At 42.5% G+C, this 23,276-nt stretch overlaps 2 protein-coding genes across 2 annotated transcripts in view; one reads left to right on the top strand and one right to left on the bottom strand.

The window, feature by feature from the left end:
* Window positions 1–23,276, top strand: part of RPL22L1 (ribosomal protein L22 like 1) — a 460,839-nt gene that overhangs the window by 405,196 nt on the left and 32,367 nt on the right. The gene's annotated exons all lie outside the window — the stretch shown is intronic.
* Window positions 1–23,276, bottom strand: part of CLDN11 (claudin 11) — a 55,643-nt gene that overhangs the window by 19,621 nt on the left and 12,746 nt on the right. The window contains exon 2 of the mRNA XM_068281004.1: window positions 12,264–12,428. Within this exon, the coding sequence (XP_068137105.1) occupies window positions 12,264–12,428 (165 nt within the window). The remainder of the gene's footprint in view (window positions 1–12,263; window positions 12,429–23,276) is intronic.

Below are 23,276 nucleotides of genomic sequence, written 5' to 3'. Positions count from 1 at the left end.
GGACCAGCGCTGTATTTTCAGATCTGTGCTGGGTGGGCTCTACAGCCCCCAGCACAGATCAGCTGGCATGCAGAGCGATCAGATCGCCCCCCTTTTTAACCCCCCAAGGGGGATGATGTGCTGGGGGGGTCTGATCGCTTCTGCATGCTGTGGGTGGCGGGGGCACCTCAAAGCCCCCCTCCGCGGCGACATTCTCCCCCTCCCTCTTCTCCCTCCCTGCCCGAGAGATCGGAGGCTGCACAGGAACGGATCTGTCCTGTGCAGCCTCTAATAGGCTCCCCGCTGTCATGTGACAGCGATCCCCGGCCGCTGATTGGCTGGGAATCGCTGATCTACTACAACGCTGCTACTGTAGCAGCGTTGTAAAAATGTAAACAAAGCGGATTATTTCCGCTTGTGTTTACATTTAGCCTGCGAGCCGCGATCGGCGGCCCGCAGGCTATTCACGGAGCCCCCCGCCGTGAATTGACAGGAAGCAGCCACTCGCGGCTGCTTCCTGATTAATTAGCCTGCAGCCGGCGACGCAGAACTGCGTCGCTGGTCCTGCAGCTGCCACTTTGCCGACGCGCGTTATGAGTGCGCGGTCGGCAAGTGGTTAAACTGAGCACCGGCTCTTGTCGTTTGCAGCAAAGAGCCGGCTCTTAGAGCCGGCTCGTTCGCGAACGACCCATCACTAGCAGCTGGGAGAGGTGATCAGGGCACAGGACAGTTGGAAATGTGTCTCATGCTCCCTGTCACCTCTTTTTCAACCAAAAAGATGTCTTCCCCCATGAAAAATATGGCTGCCCCCATGAAATCACAAACATTTGGCTGTTCTTTTAAAACAGGGTGGGTAAGAGATTATATTACCTATCTATTTTAATTAACATAACTAATGTAACTTAATGACAGTATGTTTGTTTAGCCTGAAGTTCCCTTTTAAACTAATAAATCTGAAGTTTATTCTGATCTGTGGATGATCTTTGTTCTACTTTAGTGACCTTTCATCCAGTAACCAGTAATCCAGTAGTCAGTTGTTTATGGTAACTCCAGGTAGTAATTACCCATAATACCCCCAACCCCTGCTGGCAGCAACACCTTACATTACCCCATTACCTCTCCCCAGTCACTAGTTCAGTATTAAATGCTTCAAATGTCCTTTTAGTACAAGCAGTAATCATTATTAATCTTCAACCATCCATGGTAGCAGTAAGTATCAATTTCAGCCCTTGCTCCCAATAATAATTCAGTGCAATGTATACCACCCTTCTTAATAGCAATTCATTGCAATATGCTCCTAAAAATCCTCCCAACATTTTATGACAATATTCCTTCATCCCTGCATAGGCCAAAAACTATATACAGTGGCTTGCAAAAGTATTCGGCCCCCTTGAAGTTTTCCACATTTTGTGATATTACTGCCACAAACATGAATCAATTTTATTGGAATTCCACATGAAAGACCAACACAAAGTTGTGTACACGTGACAAGTGGAAAGAAAATCATACATGATAAAAAAAACATTTTTTACAAACAAATAACTGCAAAGTGGGGTGTGCGTAATTATTCAAGTCAATACTTTGTAGAACCATATTTTGCTGCAATTACAGCTGCCAGTCTTTTAGGGTATGTCTCTACCAGCTTTGCACATCTAGAGACTGAAATCCTTGCCCATTCTTCTTTGCAAAACAGCTCCAGCTCAGTCAGATTAGATGGACAGAGTTTGTGAACAGCAGTTTTCAGATCTTGCCACAGATTCTCGATTGGATTTAGACCTGGACTTTGACTGGGCCATTCTAACACATGGATATGTTTTGTTTCAAACCATTCCATTGTTGCCCTGGCTTTATGTTTAGGGGTATTGTCCTGCTGGAAGGTGAACCTCCGCCCCAGTCTCAAGTCTTTTGCAGACTCCAAGAGGTTTGCTTCCAAGATTGCCCTGTATTTGGCTCCCTCCATCTTCCCATCAACTCTGACCAGCTTCCCTGTCCCTGCTGACGGGCAGCACCCCCAGAGCATGATGCTGCCACCACCATATTTGACAGTGAGGTTGAACTCGATGGACGTATGTCTTTTTTCAACCAAAATAACTATATAACTATGTAACTATGATAGTGTGTTCAGAGTGATGTGCAGTGTTAGTTTTCCGCCACACATAGCGTTTTGCATTTTGGACAAAAAGTTCCATTTTGGTCTCATCTGACCAGAGCACCTTCTTCCACATGTTTGCAGTGTCCCACACATGGCTTGTGGCAAACTGCAAACGGGACTTCTTATGCTTTTCTTTTAACAATGGCTTTCTTCTTGCCACTCTTCCATAAAGGCCAACTGTGTGCAGTGCACGACTAATAGTTGTCCTATGGACAGATTCCCCCACATGAGCTGTAGATCTCTGCAGCTTGTCCAAAGTCACCATGGGCCTCCTGACTGCATTTCTGATCAACGCTCTCCTTGTTCGGCCTGTGCGTTTAGGCGGACGGCCTTGTCTTGGTAGGTTTACAGTTGTGCCATACTCCTTCCATTTCTGAATGATCGCTTGATCAGTGCTCCGTGGGATGTTCAAGGCTTTGAAAATCTTTTTGTAGCCTAAGCCTGATTTAAATTACTCAATAACTTTATCCCTGACCTGTCTGGGTTGTTCTTTGGACTTCATGGTGTTGTTGCACCCAATATTCTCTTAGACAACCTCTGAGGCCATCACAGAGCAGCTGTATTTGTACTGACATTAGATTACATACAGGTGCAATCTATTTAGTCATTAGCACTCATCAGGCAATGTCTATGGGCAACTGACTGCACTCAGACCAAAGGGGGCTGAATAATTACGCACACCCCACTTTGCAGTTATTTATTTGTAAAAAATGTGTGGAATCATGTATGATTTTCGTTCCAGTTCTCACGTGTACACCACTTTGTGTTGGTCTTTCACGTGGAATTCCAATAAAATTGATTCATGTTTGTGGCAGTATATATATGTAGTGCTGCCCATAATCATTCATCTCCCTGGCAAATTTTGACTTAATATATGTATTTTATATTATTTTTATTATATCTTTTTTTTATTTGAAACATAATGCATTAATCATACACAGGCCTGAATTTAGGCTTTCAATTTCCGAGAGCCTACACATGCACAAGAAGATGGGATATGCGATTAATATTAATTACAATGGTGAGTGCTGTGAATTCCTTGCGATGGCTTATAAAAGACGGAGCTGACTTTTATACCAGACACTGAGGCACTTGAGCTTTCAGTACACACATTCTGTGTCTTGTCACCATTAAATATACATTTGGGCTTAAGCATTAAATGGAAGAGAAACAGAGCTGCAATTATAAATTGTGACGGCGATTCAGCACCATTATTTGCTCAGGGTTGTATATTCCCCTGACTTCCCCAGGATTTGTACACACTATGTAAAATGATGCTGGAGAGGTAATCGCCGTTCTCCTGTAGCAAGCCTCACTCTGATAACAGTCCCGAGCGACTCAGGTAGCCTATGACTCCGACATACTGCACTGCACATGCGCAGTATGTTTGTTCAGCACCCTTGTGGCTGCGTCAATGCAGTCGCCACACAGGTGCCAGCACGTCTGCACAGCATGTCCTGCTGACTACACTGGAGCGTGCACACCATGACACAGGAGCGAGGGGACTGAGGTGCAAGAAGGGGATGGGGAACAGCTTGTTAATGATCACAACTATTTAAAGCATCTATAGAAATGATTATTACCAGCACAGGGCCAATAGAGAGCTAATATTGTGCTTGAGGGAGGGCCCCTCTGACCCAAGGGCCCTGATGCAGTCGCTATCTCTGCAACCTCTATTGCTACGCCACTGGTGCTAGATTTCTATAGTGATGTGTATTAAAGGTTGAACATTGATTTATTTTATGTAGCCATGGACATAAGAATCACCCCTGCGACCCCTGCCTTCGCAGGAGGGCCCAGAGGCTTTGGGGGCCCCTCCTCCTCCCTCTCTCCAACTGCAAGTGCAGCCAATTAGCAACAAAAATCTCCCTGTTCGCCCACAAAAACTGTGTGCAGGAGAGTGTGTAATGTTTTCCTGCTTCCAGACATGGCTTAACAAAAGAATACTCTCTGCTGCCATTCGCCGGCTCCCAATCATGTGACCCGTATGAGTTTCGGGGACCAAGGGGGCCCCATGCTATCATTTTTGCATGGGGCCCTATTAAATCTAGTTATGCCCCTGTATGTAGCTGTTCTTTCCACAAAATCGTATTGTTCTTTATTATAAGACATGCATACATGCATAGATGGTATAATAGCCTTTCATAAACATACTGCTTTTGAAAGACCACCTGTTCTTCACAAAATAAATTAAAACATTTTGATATATTATCCTTATTCCACTGTGTAGCAGCAGCATCAGTACAACGCACAATCTAGTTCTTCTGGAAACAAGAGCCATGGATCACATGACCCAAATGAAAACAAAATGTTTAAAGGGAACCTGAACCAAGTAAAATTATTTAAAATAAACACATGATGTACCTGCAAATGAATATTACATACTTACCTCACCGTCCGTCAGTTCCTCTCAGAAGCTCACCATTTTCTTCTACTAACGATCCCTTCCAGTTCTGACAAGATTTTGTCAGAACTGAAATATATCACTTGCTGACAGTTATATATCAGTTGCTGTCAGTTATAGCTAAAATGACTTTACATAAACATATGGACAAGCACCATCAATTAATAAATAATAATTTTTTAGTAGTATGAGTGGAATGTGCTAATTGGGCAGTCAAGGTAAACATGAACAACTAAAGAAAGAGTACCCAATTCAAAAAGCACCAAACCTCTCAAGATATTGTTCAAAAATACAAAACTTTATTGGTAACATAACAACCAAATTATTAAAAACAATATTAAAATTCACCAAAGGTGAAAACGGCGCTATACATAATTGTAGGTAATAGAAAATACATATATATCACAAATCCTCACAATTGATCCCAAATTTGTAAATGTAATAATAATCTATAAATAAATCAATGGGTCAACCATGCCCCCAAGATCATCATTTCATAAAACATATCAAAAGTATAATCCAAAAAATTCTGCATAAAGTGCTATACAGTGCAAAATAAATAATAAACAAAAGTTATTGGATGGACCTCATATAGGAACCAAAATGGTGAACAGTGTGAAAACACACTAAAGTGCAACGACCTGTTTGTAATCAGGTTAATAAAAAAGATTATAGCAAGGAGGCCTCCTTCTGAAGCGGGTAGAGCCCGCGTGATGCATTCAGGCGTTCCGCGGTAGACCTAGGCGTCCTCCTCCTCCTCCCTCATGTAAGTCTCTTGCCTTCATTATTATTATTATTTTTTCATTAGCACGGACCTGGTTACTCAGCTAGTTCTCACTCAATCCATTCAATACTCATTATATAATTTGCATATACAGAGGCTGTTGCACTTTAGTTTGTTCCTACACTGGCTGCCTCAGGTAATCCTGCTGTGCCCTTGCTATAATCTTTTTTATTAACCTGATTACACCTTTCACCTTTGGTGAATTTTAATACTGTTTTTAATAATTTGGTTGTTATGTTACCAATAAAGTTTTGTATTTTTGAACAATATCTTGAGAGGTTTGGTGCTGTTTGAATTGGGTACTCTTTCTTTAGTTGTTCATAGCTAAAAGGACAACGGATATGCAACGTAATGTCCATGTTTCCCTATGGCTAAAGTGGGCAATATCACAGTTTAACAGTGTGCTGACCTGGAAGCTGTTACAGGATCATCACCATTCATAAAATGGAGGATGGAGAATTTCATTGATCACAGAGGACAAATGGGATGCAGGGGAGGAGAAAGGGATTGAGGAGTAGACTGTGCAGGAGGTAAATATGACCTGTGTATGGTTATCTTGACATTTAATTTTCAGTTCAGGTTTGCTTTAAGGTTCCATCAAGATGATCACGCACTGGAATTCTAGAGAGAGAGAGTGAGAGAGGGAGTGTGTGTGTGTGTGTCTAAATTTTAGAGGCAAGAACAATTTCAGCACAATCTCATCACGGCATCACATGGGATGATCTCACCATAAATCTTACTGAATGTTGCTGGTAATAGCACTGTCCACATCCACTACGTTATAGCTGCAGTTTTACATTCTTATAGAAACAGTCTGTATATTTCAGGAAAATGCTGTTATATGTGGAAAATATCATTATGTCGCTTCCTTTGCCTGACAGATGGCTACATCCTTTCTATTTGATGTGATTAATCTGTAGGAAAAGGCATCAGTTTTCATCAGGGCCCTTTACTATGCAATTAGCCGACTTCATCACAAGAGAACATGTCGCTTCAGCTAAGCATACACTGGCAGATGAGCTAAATTATTTGTATAAGATATAAGCAATATATGATACCTGGCTGGCCGTTTACCTGCTTGCATGACTGCACAATGAAATATTAGGTCGACTCTCAGCAGAGTTGTGATATAATGTCGATTTCACCACTGCAGCCAATTGCTTTGTCTTGCCTGACGCAGCAGAAAGATAAAGAATGCCATTGCTTGGATACCACTATGCCTGTAATGCTGGGGATACACGGTACGTTTCTGTACCGTGTATCGAGCAGCTGATCTGGCCAGCTGATAATATTCAGCTGGTCCGATCACGCTGCTCGATCCCCGCCGGCGGACAATGGCAGGGAATCGAGCAGCTGATAAGGAGCACCGGCGGGGACGAGCGGTAATCAATCTGCCGGGACGCGGTGGGAGTCGATCCGGCGGCTAATCGGCCGCCAGATCGACTCGTGTATTCCCAGCATTAGATTAAAGGACAGTCTGTCTCTGTCAAAGTTTGACCAATAAAACCATCAAACATCAATAGAGATGGCCTTATTTGTTCTTAGGGTGTAATAAATGTTATACTGTGTGGCTAGCTTCAGAGCTGGGGTTTCAAACTCAAATATAAAGTGGAGCAAGTAGGACCAAGTCACTGGCCAACCTAAATGTCTAGTGCCCCCTTCCTCCTTATAAAGTTCCCTGGTGTTTTATGGCCCCCTCCCTTCCCTATACAAATCCCTGGTGTCTAGAGGCCCCCCTCTCCTAAACAGTTCCCTGGTGTCTAGGAGCCCTTCTCCCTCCCTTATACAATTCCCTGGTGTTTAGTGGCCCTCCCTCCCCTATACAGTTCCCTGGTGTCTAGTACCCACCTCCCTCCCCTATACAGTTCCCTGGTGTTTAGTAGCCCCCTCCCTCCCCATACAGTTACCTGGTGTCTTGTGGTCTACTGCACAATGAAACGGAAAAAATAGAGGTGTATTAGACCTACGCTTTCAGCTTCTTACTTCTACCAGTATGTAATAAAAGGGTCCATTTTTGTTTTAATGTGCATGTGTCAGCTTTTGTGTTTATTAAGAGCAATTATCAAAATAAATTGTACAAGTAAGCATTGTTTTTTTCAGAGTACATACAAATGTTGTGCAACTCATCAACAGCTCAAATAAATAAATACAGTTTCATGTGTAAAACATTTCTGAATTTGCTGTTGGTGTAAGCACTGACCAGTGGGATTCCTTCCTGCTAAAGAATGCCATTGGTCAGTGTATAGATCCAGGGAAAACCTCTGCAGAAACCTTTGATCTGACCAATGGGAATCCTCCTAAAGGTAGCCATACATCAGACGACTTGGCAAGTACATGTCCGACCGACAATGCGGCCAATTTCGGGACAAAATTGGCCGCATAAGTCAATCACACATGCTGCAAGATGTTGTGCGTGGCGGTAGCGGCGTGCAATTTTGGAACGATCGAACGCAACGACGCCTCCGCCTGTCCTCCGCTGCTTCCGGGATCCCTCCATACTGCATACACGCGAGCCCCACATGGTTGCCTAGTAAGGGCGCGTGTGTGACATCAGACGTCACACATGCGGCCATGAATTCAATCGGGAATCAGCCTGCGGTGTATGGGCAGCTGACTAATCTCACTCTGATCAGATTTGATGTGAGAGAGATTTGTCTCTTGGTTGAATCTGCTACTAGATGTATAGCTACCTTAAGGGCCCTTTTCCACTAGTGCGGAAATTGGGCCAGATCTGAGTTTCCATGCAGGCAAATCTCGCGCGGAAACTCTGCCATAGGGGATAATGCAGCAGCTGTCCAATTCGCTTGCCATAGCGATTCGGACAACATTGCAGCATTTTTTCCCTGCAACTGGCAGCGAATCCCATAGCAATGCATGGCTTCCGGATTTGGCTGCATACTCGCACAACAGGAAATTCCACCGTGCGTCTCGTAGGATGCACGGCGGCTAGTGGAAACGGGCCCTAAGGGAGGAATTTCACAGGTACAATTAATGGACCAACAGAGAGCCACGGCAGAAGATTTAACCTATTCAGGCAGGTTAACAGCTCCCACCTGTCAAATTTTTTATTTCCTGTAGGCAGGATGACAGCTGGGAGCTGCCATGCAGTAAAGCCTGCGTGCACTCCCATGTGGGCCAAGCCATGCCCAGCAGTGATTGGGCAATTAAGGCTCATGTGAGCTTTGAGCTGCACAATCATTACTGTAATTGGATAAATCACAGTAATAATAGCACTTAAAAGGCAATAAAACTCTTCCCTCCCCCACTCCTGTTATGGAGTTTTGAGAGAAAAGAGCTACACAGTGATGGACATTTCTGTCACTGAACCACAAATAACAGTTCAGCACCTCTGATCTCAACTTAATTTGTTACTTTTTCTTTCTTTTACTCATTCATAATCTCAAACTCATTCAATGGCCCTTCTTCAGTTCACTTTTTCTCCTAAATTTTCTTCTAGGTGATCCCTTCAATTCCTTTTAAGCCACAAGCAAGAAAGAAAATACTTTTAAAGTGGACCCAAGCTCTTGCAAAGAACAGACTGAAAAGTGTTTATTTCACATAGAAATGCTGTAGAAATCAGCTGCACTGAACTGTGTTTGCTTATTTAGATACAGTTGAGTGTAACAACTGTGTAAACAGTAGGCATGACTCACAGCCCTTTGCCTTAGCTGTACAGGAAAGACAGATGCTTTAACCCTTCCTTTGCTCCCTGAAAATTAATCCAGTAAAATTTTCAGGGCTTTTTGGGGGGATTTCTGCGCATTGTAACAAATCATTTTTTCCCTGATTGTTTTCATAACGTACCTAATCTTTTAGAGCAGAGCGGAAGTTCTGAGCTCAGATCCACTTTAACAGTATTTTTCACATACTTTTCAATTGCATTTGCAGAGTGCTAAAAGGTTATTTTAAAAGATGAAAAATGATCTCCTAGGAGAAAAAGCGAATTGAATAAGGGCCAATATGACTTTTTTTCAGATTTGTGGAGGCTAGTGTTCTACTACAAAGTTAATGGAAACTGGTAGGGAAAAAAGTGGCCAATTTGGATATCTACCAGAATAGTGGGAAGACCATGCATCCTCCAGAGGCATTACCCATTCTCTTCCGTCGGGCTATACTAGCGTTGTCCCCTCCACCAAACCATAGGCAAGGGCTTGTCGCCGTCTCATGCATGTGTAGTAACATGGTCCCGGTCGAGCTTCGGTGGACAAATCCGAGCCTGATCAGGTCCCTGCTACTGAGCACACGCAAGCCACCTGCACACTAGCATGGACCTGATCAGGCTAGGCTTTTTCGCCGAAAGCCCCGGCAGCATGGTACTGCACAGGGGCAGTGCGGATGCACTTTGGGGGTCTCAGCGCTGTAAAGCCTGATTGAGGAGGACGGGGGAAGCTTCTGAAGGATCGGGGAACTTCCCTCTCCCAAGGTAAGTATACATTTTGTGCATTTTCTAATGTCACAGGTTTACTTTAAAATCTCTGAATATTAAAATATACTGTTTTTGTTTTCTGGGTTAGCGTTAATTATGTTATACATTATGGTTTTGTGCACAAACTGAATGCACATTATAAATTATAAATGTACTTTTCTTGGGAGTGAATATTGTGTCTGGTAAATAGGCTGTATGTGCTTTTATAGCAATCATTATTTTTTTTTTTTTTTGCTTTTTGCAAAGGTAAATCTATGAAGGATTAGAGCATCTAGTCATCTTGTCTGTATAGAATTGTCTCTCTTGAACACATATTATATAAGCCTTCCATTTCAGTGCTTCCTTCCATAACATTGAAATAGGAAGAATCTAGTTATTTAGCGTTAATGGAGACTACTCTTACTTGATGGTACTATTAGATGCTTGGAAGTGCCTTTCAACGTCAATTCAGGTTGCCTTTCAACATTTTTCTACAGAAGACTGTACATTTATGCAGCTGATGGTTTTGCTTTACATCTCTTATACCATTATAGATAACCACAGTGCATGCAGGCAATAAAACAACAAAAGCATATTACTCTATTCAGATGTAAAGGCTAGGCTAGAGAACTGCTACCTAACAACAAAACCTTAAAATGTACCTTTTAAAGAGACTCTGAAGCGAGAATAAATCTCGCTTCAAAGCTCATAGTTAGCAGGGGCATGTGTGCCCCTGCTAAAACGCCGCTATCCCGCGGCTAAACGGGGGTCCCTTCACCCCCAAACCCACCCCCCGCAAGACTTGGTCGCAAGTTGGTCGTAAATCTTCTTCTTCCTGGAGGCAGGGCTAACGGCTACAGCCCTGCTTCCAGTCATGTCTATCAGACGCGCATCGCCGCCTCTCCCCCGCTCCTCTCAGTGAAGGAAGACTGAGAGGGGCGGGGGAGAGGCGGAGATACGCGTCTGACAGACGCGCGTGGGGCAGGGCTGCGGCGGTTAGCCCTGCCCCAACCAGGAAGCGCTCCCCCGCTGCACCGAGGGGATTTGGGGGTGAAGGGACCCCCGTTAAGCCGCGGGATAGCGGCGTTTTAGCAGGGGCACACATGCCCCTGCTAACTATGAGGTCTGAAACGAGATTTATTCTCGCTTCAGACTCTCTTTAAGTGCCGCTTAATATTGAGATACTGTATAAGAAAAGCTTATTACATAAGTCGGTACAACAAAGGATCGATTGGGAAGGCTGGCAAAATCTCAGTCGCAAGGGCTTGATTGGACATGTGGGGCAGTAATGGCTTTTGATATATGAGCAACAGAGGAATGCCCTGACTGATGTACCCCCAAGTGTATAAGTGTCTCCTCTGTGCCTGTGAAAGCTTACATATCTACTGGCGCGTCTCCTGGCCTCCTCCGGTGTCCAGCGTCACCGCAACCACCTGTTCCACATGACTCTGGCGCATGTTATGACATTACAAGTGCAGTACAGGTACTCATGGTGATGCTGAAAACCAGAAGAGGCCAGGAGGACATGTCAGTGGAGAGGTGATCATTTACACTGCACATGGTTGACACACACACTTTCACACTTGGAGCGCCCTGGCAGGTGGTCCGGCCATATATTGAGTGATGTATGGCCATCTTAAAGCAGAACTGAAGTTAAGAAAAAACAAAGAGTTTCACTTACCTGGGGCTTCTGCCAGCCCCTTGCAGCCATCCTTCCCTACACTGGTCCTCCACAATACTCCGTTCTTCCGCCACCAGCTAGATTCGGAATCACCGATGGGCCACTGCACCTGCACAGCTCTGGCCATGCGTAGCTTCGCTTGTGTTTCCGTCCGCAATAGTGTCTTGCACCTGCCCTGCCGCACGAACATAGCTACACGTGGCAAGGCACAGTGGCCCATCAACTTACAAGTTGACCGAAGCAAAACTAGCTGGCTGCAGGGGGAACGGAGGATCGTGGAGGACCGGCGCGGGAGAGGACGGCTGCAAGGAGCTGGCAGAAGTCCCAGGTAAGTAATACTCTGTTTTTTATTTATTTTCAGTTCCGTTTTAAAAGTCTGTCACTAACTAGGTCTGTCACTAAAGAGACTGTTGCTAAGGAGTCGGTAACTATAACTGAACTGTAACTGAGAGAATTTTCACTAAAGAGATTATCACAGAGGATTCAATCACTAAAGAGAATGGTCTATAAGGGACCTGTCATTAAGGGAGTTGCCACTAATCAGTCTGTCACCAATAAAGAAGTCTGCCAGGAAGCAGTTGTGTCAATAAGGGGTAAGTTACTAAGGTGATCCATTATCTTGTTACTTCCAGTCAGATTACATAATTTACAGTACAGCCACAATAATCAGGAAAATGCAGTTCTTGTTTGTCAGATAGGTTGTATTTGTCATTGCCTGTTTTTGTTTCCAGGTCACATGATGTCCTGCAATTCTGTGTATACAATTACATGTACCAGTGTCACCAGCTCTCTGATCACACAGGAAGCCATCTGTGGCACAAATCTAATGAAAACAATGGCATTTCCTCTTTTTCTTACCCAAAATGACGACCAGCACTCCACCCAGCAGAAAGCGCTTGTGTTTCTCTGTTCCAGGGTCATGGCCCATTCGGATGCAGGGCATGGAGGAGAGGAGCAGGAAGACAGCAGGAAGTCCCAGCAAAGATCCTGTTATCATCAAGGCACGAGCTGCCTGGATATGTGCTGTCAACAGCAAAAGGATGCATTTTACTGAGTGATAAGCAACACACATTACACACACACCTGCATATTCTACTGCTAATAAACAAAATCACATCAGGGGCAGCCAGTCACAGTACATAATACATTTCACATTCACACTGATTGACATGCTTTGTCCCACTCAAAGGCATATTACCACATTTTGCAGGGCAGAGGTGCATTACATTCTCTAATAATTATCCTTTCATTAGATTATTTCCTATACAGATGTACACGGCCACAAGCGTCAGCATTGTTCTCTACACATCCATATACTTTCATAACAAGGGAACATTGACAATACACTCTACATTTCATCAATAAAAGCTCTTCAGTGTCTCGATTTAACTAACAACATTACCAGTCATAATCATATGAGGGCATGTGGCATTTAAAGCTGAACTCGGAACAGCTTCTCTGCTGTAAAATATAAGCAACAGCACAATAACCTTTAAAGAAAAACATGTATTTGTTATAGCTGATACAAATACTGCAATAAATCTGCAGTGTGTCTACTTCCTGCTTTAATGGAAGCAGACATACTGTTAACATCCTGTGTTTACAAATGAGCTGCTCTGCCGAGGCAGCCAGTTGACATGGCTGCAAGATCAAATTACAGTTGTGTTTAGTCACAGATAAGGGGGAATTAGACAGGCTAAACTCTCTAAATGCATACAGTGTGCATTTTTCAATTTTTTCTTCCTGTCCTGTGCAAGAGCTCAGTCAGGTCCACTTTAAGAATTTTTAGTAATCAGCCCTCAGAAAGTCTCAAAATCTGTTGTACCTACCACAGCCCGTGAGTGACCAACATTCAGGGTCACCCAATTATTAAAGCACTAGTAGAAAACTCAGGAGAAATGTTAATTACATATGGGCCTAGATTTCGACAATGTGTGAGGTAATCTTCATACATAAACTAATGTAGAATAATACAGTAATCATATGTGGAGAGTAATTCCAAGATTATTTTCAACCAGAGACTTAAAGCGGACCTGAACTCAGAACTTCCACTCATCTCTAAAAGATACACAACAGCAAAATAACCTTTAAAGAAAAACATTTATTTGTTACAAATCCTGCAATAAATCTGAAGAGTGTCTACTGCCTGCTTTCATGAAAGCAGACATAGGGTTAACATCCTGTGTTTACAAATTAGCTGCACTTCCAAGGCAGCCAGAAGACACGGCTGAGGGATCAAATCACAACTTGTGATCAGTCACAGATGAGATGGTATTAGACAGGCTAAACTCTCTAAATACATACAGGATGCATTTCTCTGTTTTCCTTCTGTCCTGTGCAAGAGTTCAGAACCATTTTAAAACTGCAGCTATGAGGTCAGAGGCCTATTGTTTTCCTCACAGCTGTCTATGTAAGTGTGTGATTGGCTGGTCATTATCGCTTCTGCTTTTGGTTTCATTCTACATCATTTTTCATTGTAAAGAAATGATGCAATAAAAAAAATGTAACTCTCCTCCAGAAAATGTCATTTGTTGCTTTCAAATGGTCAGATCTGTTTACTTACAAACAGCAAGGATGTAAAAATACATAACACATAATTTACATTCTATTACGTAGCTGTGAAGAGCCCCTCAAAATTGCTTTTCTTACTCCTACAGTATTGATGGTATCATGCTATGAAAGGCACTCTAAAGTAATTACTACTATTAATATTATTTTTTATTGATATAGCGCCATCTTCTGTAGCGCTGTATATAGTTCAAAACAAACAGTAGTAAGCATAGATACTGTACACAAGGAGTTTTTAAACACTGTACAGTACAATTAGGACATTTACTTCCCCCACTTCCAAAGTGAAGCACAGAAGCCTTGCTATACTGACTAGGGCAGCAGAATGGACTGCTGTGTAGCCGCTTGCCTTGCTGTATGGTAGGCTTGCTAAAGGATAACTGCAGCATTGGAGCAAATTGCATCATGTAGGTTGTCACTAAAAATAAAGAAATCCCCCTTCATAATAATAAAATCTGCACTTGCACTCATACATTGTCCTACCATTTTGCCCAATAAATGTTAGATAGGATTTCAGCAAAAATGTTGTCCACTATCAAAAGCACCAACACCACTGATAAAGTTTATAGTTCAAAATATTGTCTGTATGATGATAGTACTTTATAGACAAATAATAATAACAATAATGTCTTAACTATATATTTTTTTAGCTTTGACAAATACAAGCAATAAATATAGAGTGTATATAGGTACATCACATCAATTCACAGTTGAAGCAACCTGAAGTGAGAGGAATATGGAGGCTGCCATCTTCATTCTCTAAGGGCCTGTACACACTGCTGCGGTTTTAAAATCGCATGCAATTTTTAAATCGCAAGCCTTCATGAGAATAGCAAAAGTGCATCGCACCAGTGTGTACAGGTCTACACGATTTTCATTATTTTTCAAAAGAACTTGCAATTAAAAAGCGCATGCGATTTGAAAAGCACAGCACAAGTGCAGCAGTGTGTGCAGGCCCTAATATATATGCCAGTTGCCTGATTTCTGTGCTGATGTTCTGCCTCTAATACTTGAAATCACTTGCCCAGAATGAGCATGCAGATCAGATGCTTTGACTCCTAAAAATGTCCACAGACTGCTTAGCCACTGTCCCCCTACACCACCCCCTCCCATGTCCCCCTTTTTCCCCTTGCTTTGGCAATACCTGTAATGAATCTTGGTCATGCCAATAAAGCTATCTTTGATTTGATTTGACTCTGGTCTGACTGCACTGGCTGCACGCTTATTGCAGGTCTGTGACTCAAAAACAACAACTAAAGGTTCCCATACATCTATTGACTTGGCAGCCGATTTTCCCACCCGATTCAATAATTATTATCGAATCCTATGAAAATCGATGCCGCCAAGTGCATGCCCGATCAGTGATGTGACCAATTTTGGACATGCTGCAACATGTCAGGCCATCGTGGTCGATCGAGTGCAAGGCAGTAACAGCAAGCAATATCGGGACAAGCTCTATGGGCACATACATGGCAGATGAAATTCAATGTTGAAAAATGTAAATTCATGCATTTTGGTCGTACCAATGGTCTAGCACCATACAAAATAAATGGGATACAGTTGGGGACATCAAACTTGGAGAAGGACTAAGGCTGCTTCCACACAGGGACGTTACAGGTGCACGTTAGTGCAGCCTGTAACGCTCCCCAACTCACAGCAATACAAAGTCAATGGGGCTGTTCACACTGCCCACGTTGCGTTACATGTAACACTGCACGTTCTTCAGAACGTGCAGCATACTATAGCGTTCCAGCGGCTTAAGCCGCGTTAGACTGTTTGCACATACTCAGTGTTGGGGCGGAGAGGAGGCGGGGAAAGGCCGCTACGTAGCCGCGCACATGGCTACTCAATATGCACTGCACTGGTGGCTGCTGATTGGCTGGCGGTACCACGTGATGTGGAGTGTTTCACTCCGCATCACGTGGTCCCGCCGGCCAATCAACGCCACTCTCACTGCCCTAATGCGGAAAGAGCCGCTTAACGCGGCTCACTCAACGTCCTCTACCAACACCGGCAGGCGTTGCGTTAGGGGACGTTATGCGACCATAACGTCCACTATAACGCAACGTCCCGGTGTGTAACTAGCCTTAGGAGCAAGTTAAATAATCGTACTAAATGCCAAGCCGCTGCAGCTAAAGCTAACAAAATTTTGGGATGCATTAAAAGAGAAATAAAAACTTGAGATGCTAGCATAGTATTGCCCCTGTTTAACTCTCTAGTAAGGCCACATCTGGATTATAGAATTCAGTTCTGGGCACCACATTACAAAAAAGATATTGCAGTTTTAGAGCAGGTGCAGAGACGAGCAACAAAATTGATACGGGGGATGGAAGGTCTCACTTACCAAGAAAGGTTAGATAAACTGGGTTTATTTAGTCTAGAGAAAAGACGCCTTAGAAGGGATCTAATTAACATGTATAAATACCTCAGAGGGCAATATAATAGCTTGGCGGATGAGCTTTTTGTCCCTAGGCCTTCTCAAAGGACTAGAGGACATGATCTGCGCATGGAGGAAAAACGTTTTAGCCATTTATTTAGGAAAGGGTTCTTTACAGTAAGAGTGATTAAGATGTGGAATGCATTGCCACAGGAAGTCGTTATGGCAAACTCTATACCTGCATTTAAAGGGGGCTTAGATGCTTTCCTTGCGTTGAAAGACATCCATGGCTATAATTACTAGGTAATGCCTAATGATGTTGATCCAGGGATTTTATCTGATTGCCATCTGGAGTCGGGAAGGAATTTTTTTCCCTTTTGGGGCTAATTGGACCATGCCTTGTAAGGGTTTTTTCGCCTTCCTCTGAATCAACAGGGATATGTGAGGGAGCAGGCTGGAGTTGTACTTTGTTCTCTGGTTGAACTCGTTGGACGTATGTCTTTTTTCAACCAAAATAACTATGTAACTATGTAACTATGCCACAAATGCCACAAAACCCCCGATGCTGTCCCCATAATGTCCAATGTCCCCCTCGTTGCCCAGTGCGGTATACATCACCTGTTCACGTCCGCCGCTGGCTCTGTCCATACACACACCCCACGTGGTTGCCGGCATATTTGTGCCCACATTACTCTGGCATGGCAACCACGTGGGGCACGGGTTTGGACAGAAGACTGGAGCCAGCAGCAGACACGGACACGTGATGTATACTGCACTAGGCAGGGGGGGGGGGAGGTCACATTGGACATTAGGGGGGACAGTATCAGGCCGGCGAGGCGGCGGATGCGTCATCACAAGGCCAATTCTGGATCGATTTTAGCGTGTAGGGGAAGCCGACAAATCTCTCTCTAATCAGAATAGATTAGAGAGAGATTTGTCTCTTTGTCGAATCTGCTCATCATCGCTAGATGTATGGCTACCTTATTAAAGTGAACCTCCAGACTTAAAATCTACTCAGTCAGCAGCACTGAAAAAGCATCAAAACTTTGTTTTTCTTACCCAAGCCTCATTTTTAGCTGCACAGAAGCTAAGCTCCGCCCCATCAAATAAAACTGCCTGGGCATTTTTCCCCTGATGCTGTCCAAAGCATGATGGGATTTCTGATGTTGTTGTTCTCGTTGCCTAGCACACACAGCTGGGAGGGGTGTTCAGGACACAGGACAGTTGGAACTGTGTCTCATGCTCCCTGTCACCTCCTTTCAACCAAAAAGGTGGCTGCCCCCATGAAATCACAAACCTGCATTTGCCTGTTCTTTTAAAACAGGGTGGGTAAGAGATTATATTACCTATCTATTTTAATTAACATAACTAATGTAACTTGATGACAGAATGTTTGTTAGGCTGAACTTTCTCTTTAATGGCAAAAGCTTTGCATGATAACCAGGCAGCTGGCATTGTTTATAAGGGAATATAGATGGCAGCCTCCCTGTTTCTCTCATTTTGGGTTCCCTTTAAAACTATAGAAACATTATTACATTATTAAAATCTGTCTAAACTCTGTGTATTGTGCGTGTTAGAGAAAGTACCACTAGACTGTGAGCTCCTTTGAAAACATGACAACAGGAGTGGTACTCTGTAAAGCACTGTATAATAAGCAGTGAATAAACAGCTGAATTCCTCAAACATTTATTGATATAATGTCTGCAATCTTGTTGCCAAAAACTCATCTCATCTCTAACATCTTTAATCAATGCGTTCGCTGTTGCAGTGCGGAGCTGTAATTATAGCATATCGACAAAGCATCTTTGTTGTTATGTTTTGACAATTCCAGTCAGCCATCAATAATCTCTCTGTGCAAACAAACAAGCAGAAAAGATGCCAAAATCTGGATTCTCCCCGAAGGGTTCAACAAGTGCCTATTTATTTTATAAGGCTTCAATACATTCTGAAACAGCTCACATGCCCTTCCAGCTTTCATTTTATTAGAGAAGTCTGTTGATGTTGATTTATTTCTCTTTCACTGAGTTTACTGCGCTATACAATTAATTGGAAAGAAATTCTGGAGACTGCCTCAATTCACTAAGCTTAACTCCTGTCTTTAATAACTCTTCTGAGTTGTTTTACAGTTATCACCATGGTGATATAATTGTGATAACTGTAAAACAGCTCAGAAGAGTAATTAAAGACAGGAGTTAAGCTTAGTGAATTGATGCCAAAAAGTGCCTTGTTGGCTTGTCCCAAGGAAGATGAATACAGATGCTCCTTGTCTGGGGTGTTTCTGCAGGAAAAGATAAGCCAAATGAGTTATCTCCTAAGAGATTATTTTGGGGGGTTAATGCACAAAAGTTCAGTGATATTGTTGCGCACAGATAGCGCACAGCAATATTACCATTACTACCGCCAGTGCGCAGAGCGAGTTACGCTACCCACAATACTTGAGTAGCGAAAGCATTGCTGCAGTAAAGCACATTACTACATTCTGTGCATTAAGAACACATACACAAAATCGCTGAGCCGGATCGTTCAGAAACAGCCTTATCAGTCCGCCGACATCGCGTACACACGCGGATACTGTTGGCTAAAGACCGCCCAGCAGGAGGGTCCGGGGGACCCGTTGTTTCCTTTTGTAGTGCGTGTGTACGCAACTTAAGGCATAGATCTGGGAGGTTACGATGAGAATAGGATGATATAAGCTGATAATAGAATATTGGTAACATTAACAATATTCTACTATCTGCAGTATCTCATGCCGAAATTAACACGCAACAGCATCATGTATCTGTGAGCAAATTACATGGTGGAAGATGGAGCAGTGCGTGTATGTGTTTGGAGGGGGGACCTAATCAAATGGCAAATGGTAAAGTGGCGAGATCCAAATAAATGAGGCCATGTGATGTGAAAGCACAAAGACAACGAGACACTAGGTTAAGTTGGGACCACAAGAAAATAAGGAACATGAATAAATTAACATTATGTCTTGGGGCACAATATAATAGAGGGACGTAAAAGGTAAATACGTGGGGAGTTGCTGACCAAACTATTACAGATTTGCAGATCAGGCAACTTTGAAATTTATGTTAGACAGGAAAGGGAAATAGCCACAGGCAAATCAATGCAGCAAACTGATTTTCCTTTTTGTTTTTTTTTTATTCTGAATTTACTGTGTTGAGACAGCTTCTCTTAAAAACAGCTTTTTAAATTTGAAAAAAAACAAAACAAAACAGCTTTCTGGCAGCAATCCCAGGTACAGGTAAGCCATAATTCTTAGCATCTGATTGACCATCTGTACTGCCCATGATGTCACTACAAGGGGACAATGTCTTCAGAGTTTTGAGTTTCATTCCTGAGAACTGATATCTTCTGGCCTTCATATTGTTTCATGTTTTTATTCGATAAGAAAGCAACCCTACTCTGTTCATATTCAGTGCACAGCACAGAGATATCACTGTACCTGACTATCATTATTCTTTGCTGCTGGGTAGAGATTTTGTTTACTCCAGAGCATTGGAAGCTGCTGTGATGTTATCAGTATCAGTAATGACAAAGTAAATTAAGTGGATGAGCTTAGCATTGTGCACAAATCACAAGGGGCATTGATCTTGTAATCCTTTTCCTATTTGTGCGCAGAGCAGGAGGGAACGCAGAGCGGGAGGGAATGCAGTGGACAACAGAGATTTTACATGAAAACTTGTTTGGCACAATCAGAAGAAAGGCTTGGCTTGTCCTGGTGGTCTCCTGACAGAGCAGCACATCATGTTACAGTGCCAGGCAAGCTGATAAGCCCAGCACTGGCTGCTGCTAATGACTTTGTTATTCTCATAACGAGTCGAGCACCGAGCAGAGCAGAGGCAGCTCTATCAGTAACAGACAATACACATTATTATTAGTCAGTAACAGACAATACACATTATTAGTATGAGCTCTGCTTTACAGCTGTTGCTGAAATACATAGCAATGCTTTGTATTGACACAATGACATAGCAGGTCTTCATCACCCAACGTTGCCTTTATGTGGACATTTTGAAAAGGACCACTATTGCAAAAAATTGTATAATTTAAAATGCATATTTATAAAATGTACATATCTCCCGGAGCAAAATGCACTATTACTTTTTTCCTGTGTTGCTGTCACATTTAGTGGGCAGAAAAGCTGACAGATCGGACTGATTTTGGACTAATACATCTCCTCATGGGAGATTCTCAGTATTACCTTTATTCTCTGCAAAAGCACTCACTGGAAAGAATTTATATAAAGATGCTAGCTGGTTTACCTACTTGTTTTTACACGATTTTGGCAATTGGACTGAGCAACTACCATTCAGTAAGTGCTTTTGTAAATAAATACTTGAGAATCCCTTATGAGGAGACGTACTACTCCAAAACCCTGTCATATTTCACTACCTACTGGAAATGACAGCAACACAAGAAAAAATGTATAACGCGTTTTACTCTGGGAAAAATTTACCTTTCAGATGTATATATTTTAAATATATACTGTATATACTCGAATACAAGTCGACCTCGTATATACGTCGACTCCAATATTCAACCCCCTTAAGCTGTAATGTTTTATTGACTCACCTATAAGTCTACCCAGCAAAGTTAATGGCTGCACTTGTGGCTCAAGATGGGTTAATGACTGCACTGCATGCAGTATTGCAGCCATTAACCCCTCCTGTCCCTTAAGAGTGCAGCCAATCCCTCCCCCAGGCCCCCAAGTACTGCAATTATTCACTCCCTTTTATTCAGCCCAGTATTGCCCTCCCCCCCCCCTTTCCTTATTAACCTATTTTGGTTCCTGGACGTAGTTTCTACGTCCAGGAACCATGCGCGCTACCGCGCGCCCCCGCGGCCGATCGTGCGCGTGCACGCGCACTCCCGGCCGCGGATTCGGTAGCCAAGGAATCAATGTATCGGGCTACGGAGCCCGATCATTGATTCCTCTCCCCCGCTGAAAAAGCGACAGCTTCTCTCGGAAGCTGAGCTTTTTCTGGCCGTCTTCTTCCTGATGCGTCACTCTAAGCGCGTGCTACGCTTAGAGTGACGTCATGTAAACAAACTCATGGCCGCCATCTTGTGGCCAAAAAGTAATACTACACCTGAAAAAAAAAAACAGAATTAACACACATTTACATTATAAATCTATTGTTTACCTCCCACCCTCCCAAAAATACCCAAATAAAATGTTTAGTATAAAAAAAAAAAAACATTACAATAAAAAAAAAAAAAACATGTAAATATTTACCTAAGGGTCTAAACTTTTTAAATATCAATGTAAAGATGAAATATTTCTATATTTTTTTTATTTTAAACTTGTAAATAGTGATAGATGCAAAATGGAAAAATGCATCTTTATTTCCAAATAAAATATTGTCGCCATACATTGTGATAGGGACATAATTTTAACGGTGTAATAACCGGGACATATGGACAAATACAATACGTGAGTTTTAATTATGGAGCCATGTATTATTTTAAAACTATAATGGCTGAAACTGAGAAATAATGAATTTTTCCATTTTTTTCTTATTCTTCCTGTTAAAATGCATTTACAGTAAAGTGGCTCTTAGCAAAATGTACCCCCCAAAGAAAGCCTAATTGGTGGCGGAAAAAACAAGATATAGATCAGTGCATTGTGATAAGTAGTGATAAAGTTATAGGCTAATGAATGGGAGGTGAACATTTCTCACGTGAAAACGACAGAACCTGAATGGGTTAATTGTTGTGGCCAGGACTTTCAGACCTGTGTTGTCTTGGCATCTCCTTTCCTACAGTATCACTGTTACCACAGGGTAAATTGCTGCAACTGGGAATGTCACTATTAGTACACACATTACTCAGAGTGCTCAGTGTTGCCTGTGTCGATCCCTATACTTTTATGAAGTGAATCAGACCTAAATTTCTAGACTTGTCCATGGGTTTTTACAGCATTTATTGTGAGGTTGGTAGCTTTTTTGGGGCATCTAATCCATGTGTATAAAAGTCTGAAAATGCTATACATATGCATTGTAAATGAATATTTCAGTGGAGGTGTTGGTTCTATGCACATCTCTTGGCATTTAGAGTTTCCGAGTTGCTGTCTACCCCCAAATGTGTCACCCTAGATATATATCTCTCATATATACTGGCACATTGGCATGAACAGCAACTTTTCACATGAGTAAAAGTGGCCACACACGATACAGTAACAAGATTCATTTTACAGCAATTTGGTAAAAATAATGGAATGATTGGTTGTACTGTGAAAGCTATAAAAATAATTCCAGTCTTTATGGATTTAAGTCAATCTGGAATAGCTGATTTTTCTGATACATTTTTATGAAAATTGAATGCTGTAGGATAATAGATTGTCAGTTTCCTGATTTAAAGACTGAAGCACTGACTTTTCTTAGCTGTTGTGCAGTTCTGTAGCTGACATGCTAAGCTTTTGTATTGGCTTTACTACTTATGGGCAGCACGGTGGCATAGTGGGCAGCACTCTCGCCTTAGCGCTGGGTCCCCGGTTTGAATCCCAGCCGGGGCACTATCTGCAAGGAGTTTGTATGTTCTCCCCGTGTCTGTGTGGGTTTCTTCCGGCCACTCTGGTTTCCTCCCACATCCCAAAAACATACAGATAAGTTAGTTTACTTCCCTCTAAAATTGGCCCTAGACTATTATACATGCACTACACGATACATACATAGACATATACTGTAACTATGGTAAGGACTAGATTGTGAGCCCCTCCGAGGGACAGTTAGTGACAAGGCAATATACTCTGTAAAGCGCTGCATAATATGTTGGTGCTATATAAATACTTAAAGAGACACTGAAGTGAAAAAAAAAAAGATATAATGATTTGGTTGTGTACTATGAATAATTACTAGAAGATTAGCAGCAAATAAAATATTCTCATATATTTATTTTCGGGTATATAGTGTTTTTTC

Source organism: Hyperolius riggenbachi, chromosome 4 (assembly GCF_040937935.1).
Source record: "Hyperolius riggenbachi isolate aHypRig1 chromosome 4, aHypRig1.pri, whole genome shotgun sequence".
Lineage (NCBI taxonomy): Eukaryota > Metazoa > Chordata > Amphibia > Anura > Hyperoliidae > Hyperolius > Hyperolius riggenbachi.
This window is presented reverse-complemented; position numbering and strand designations above follow the sequence as displayed.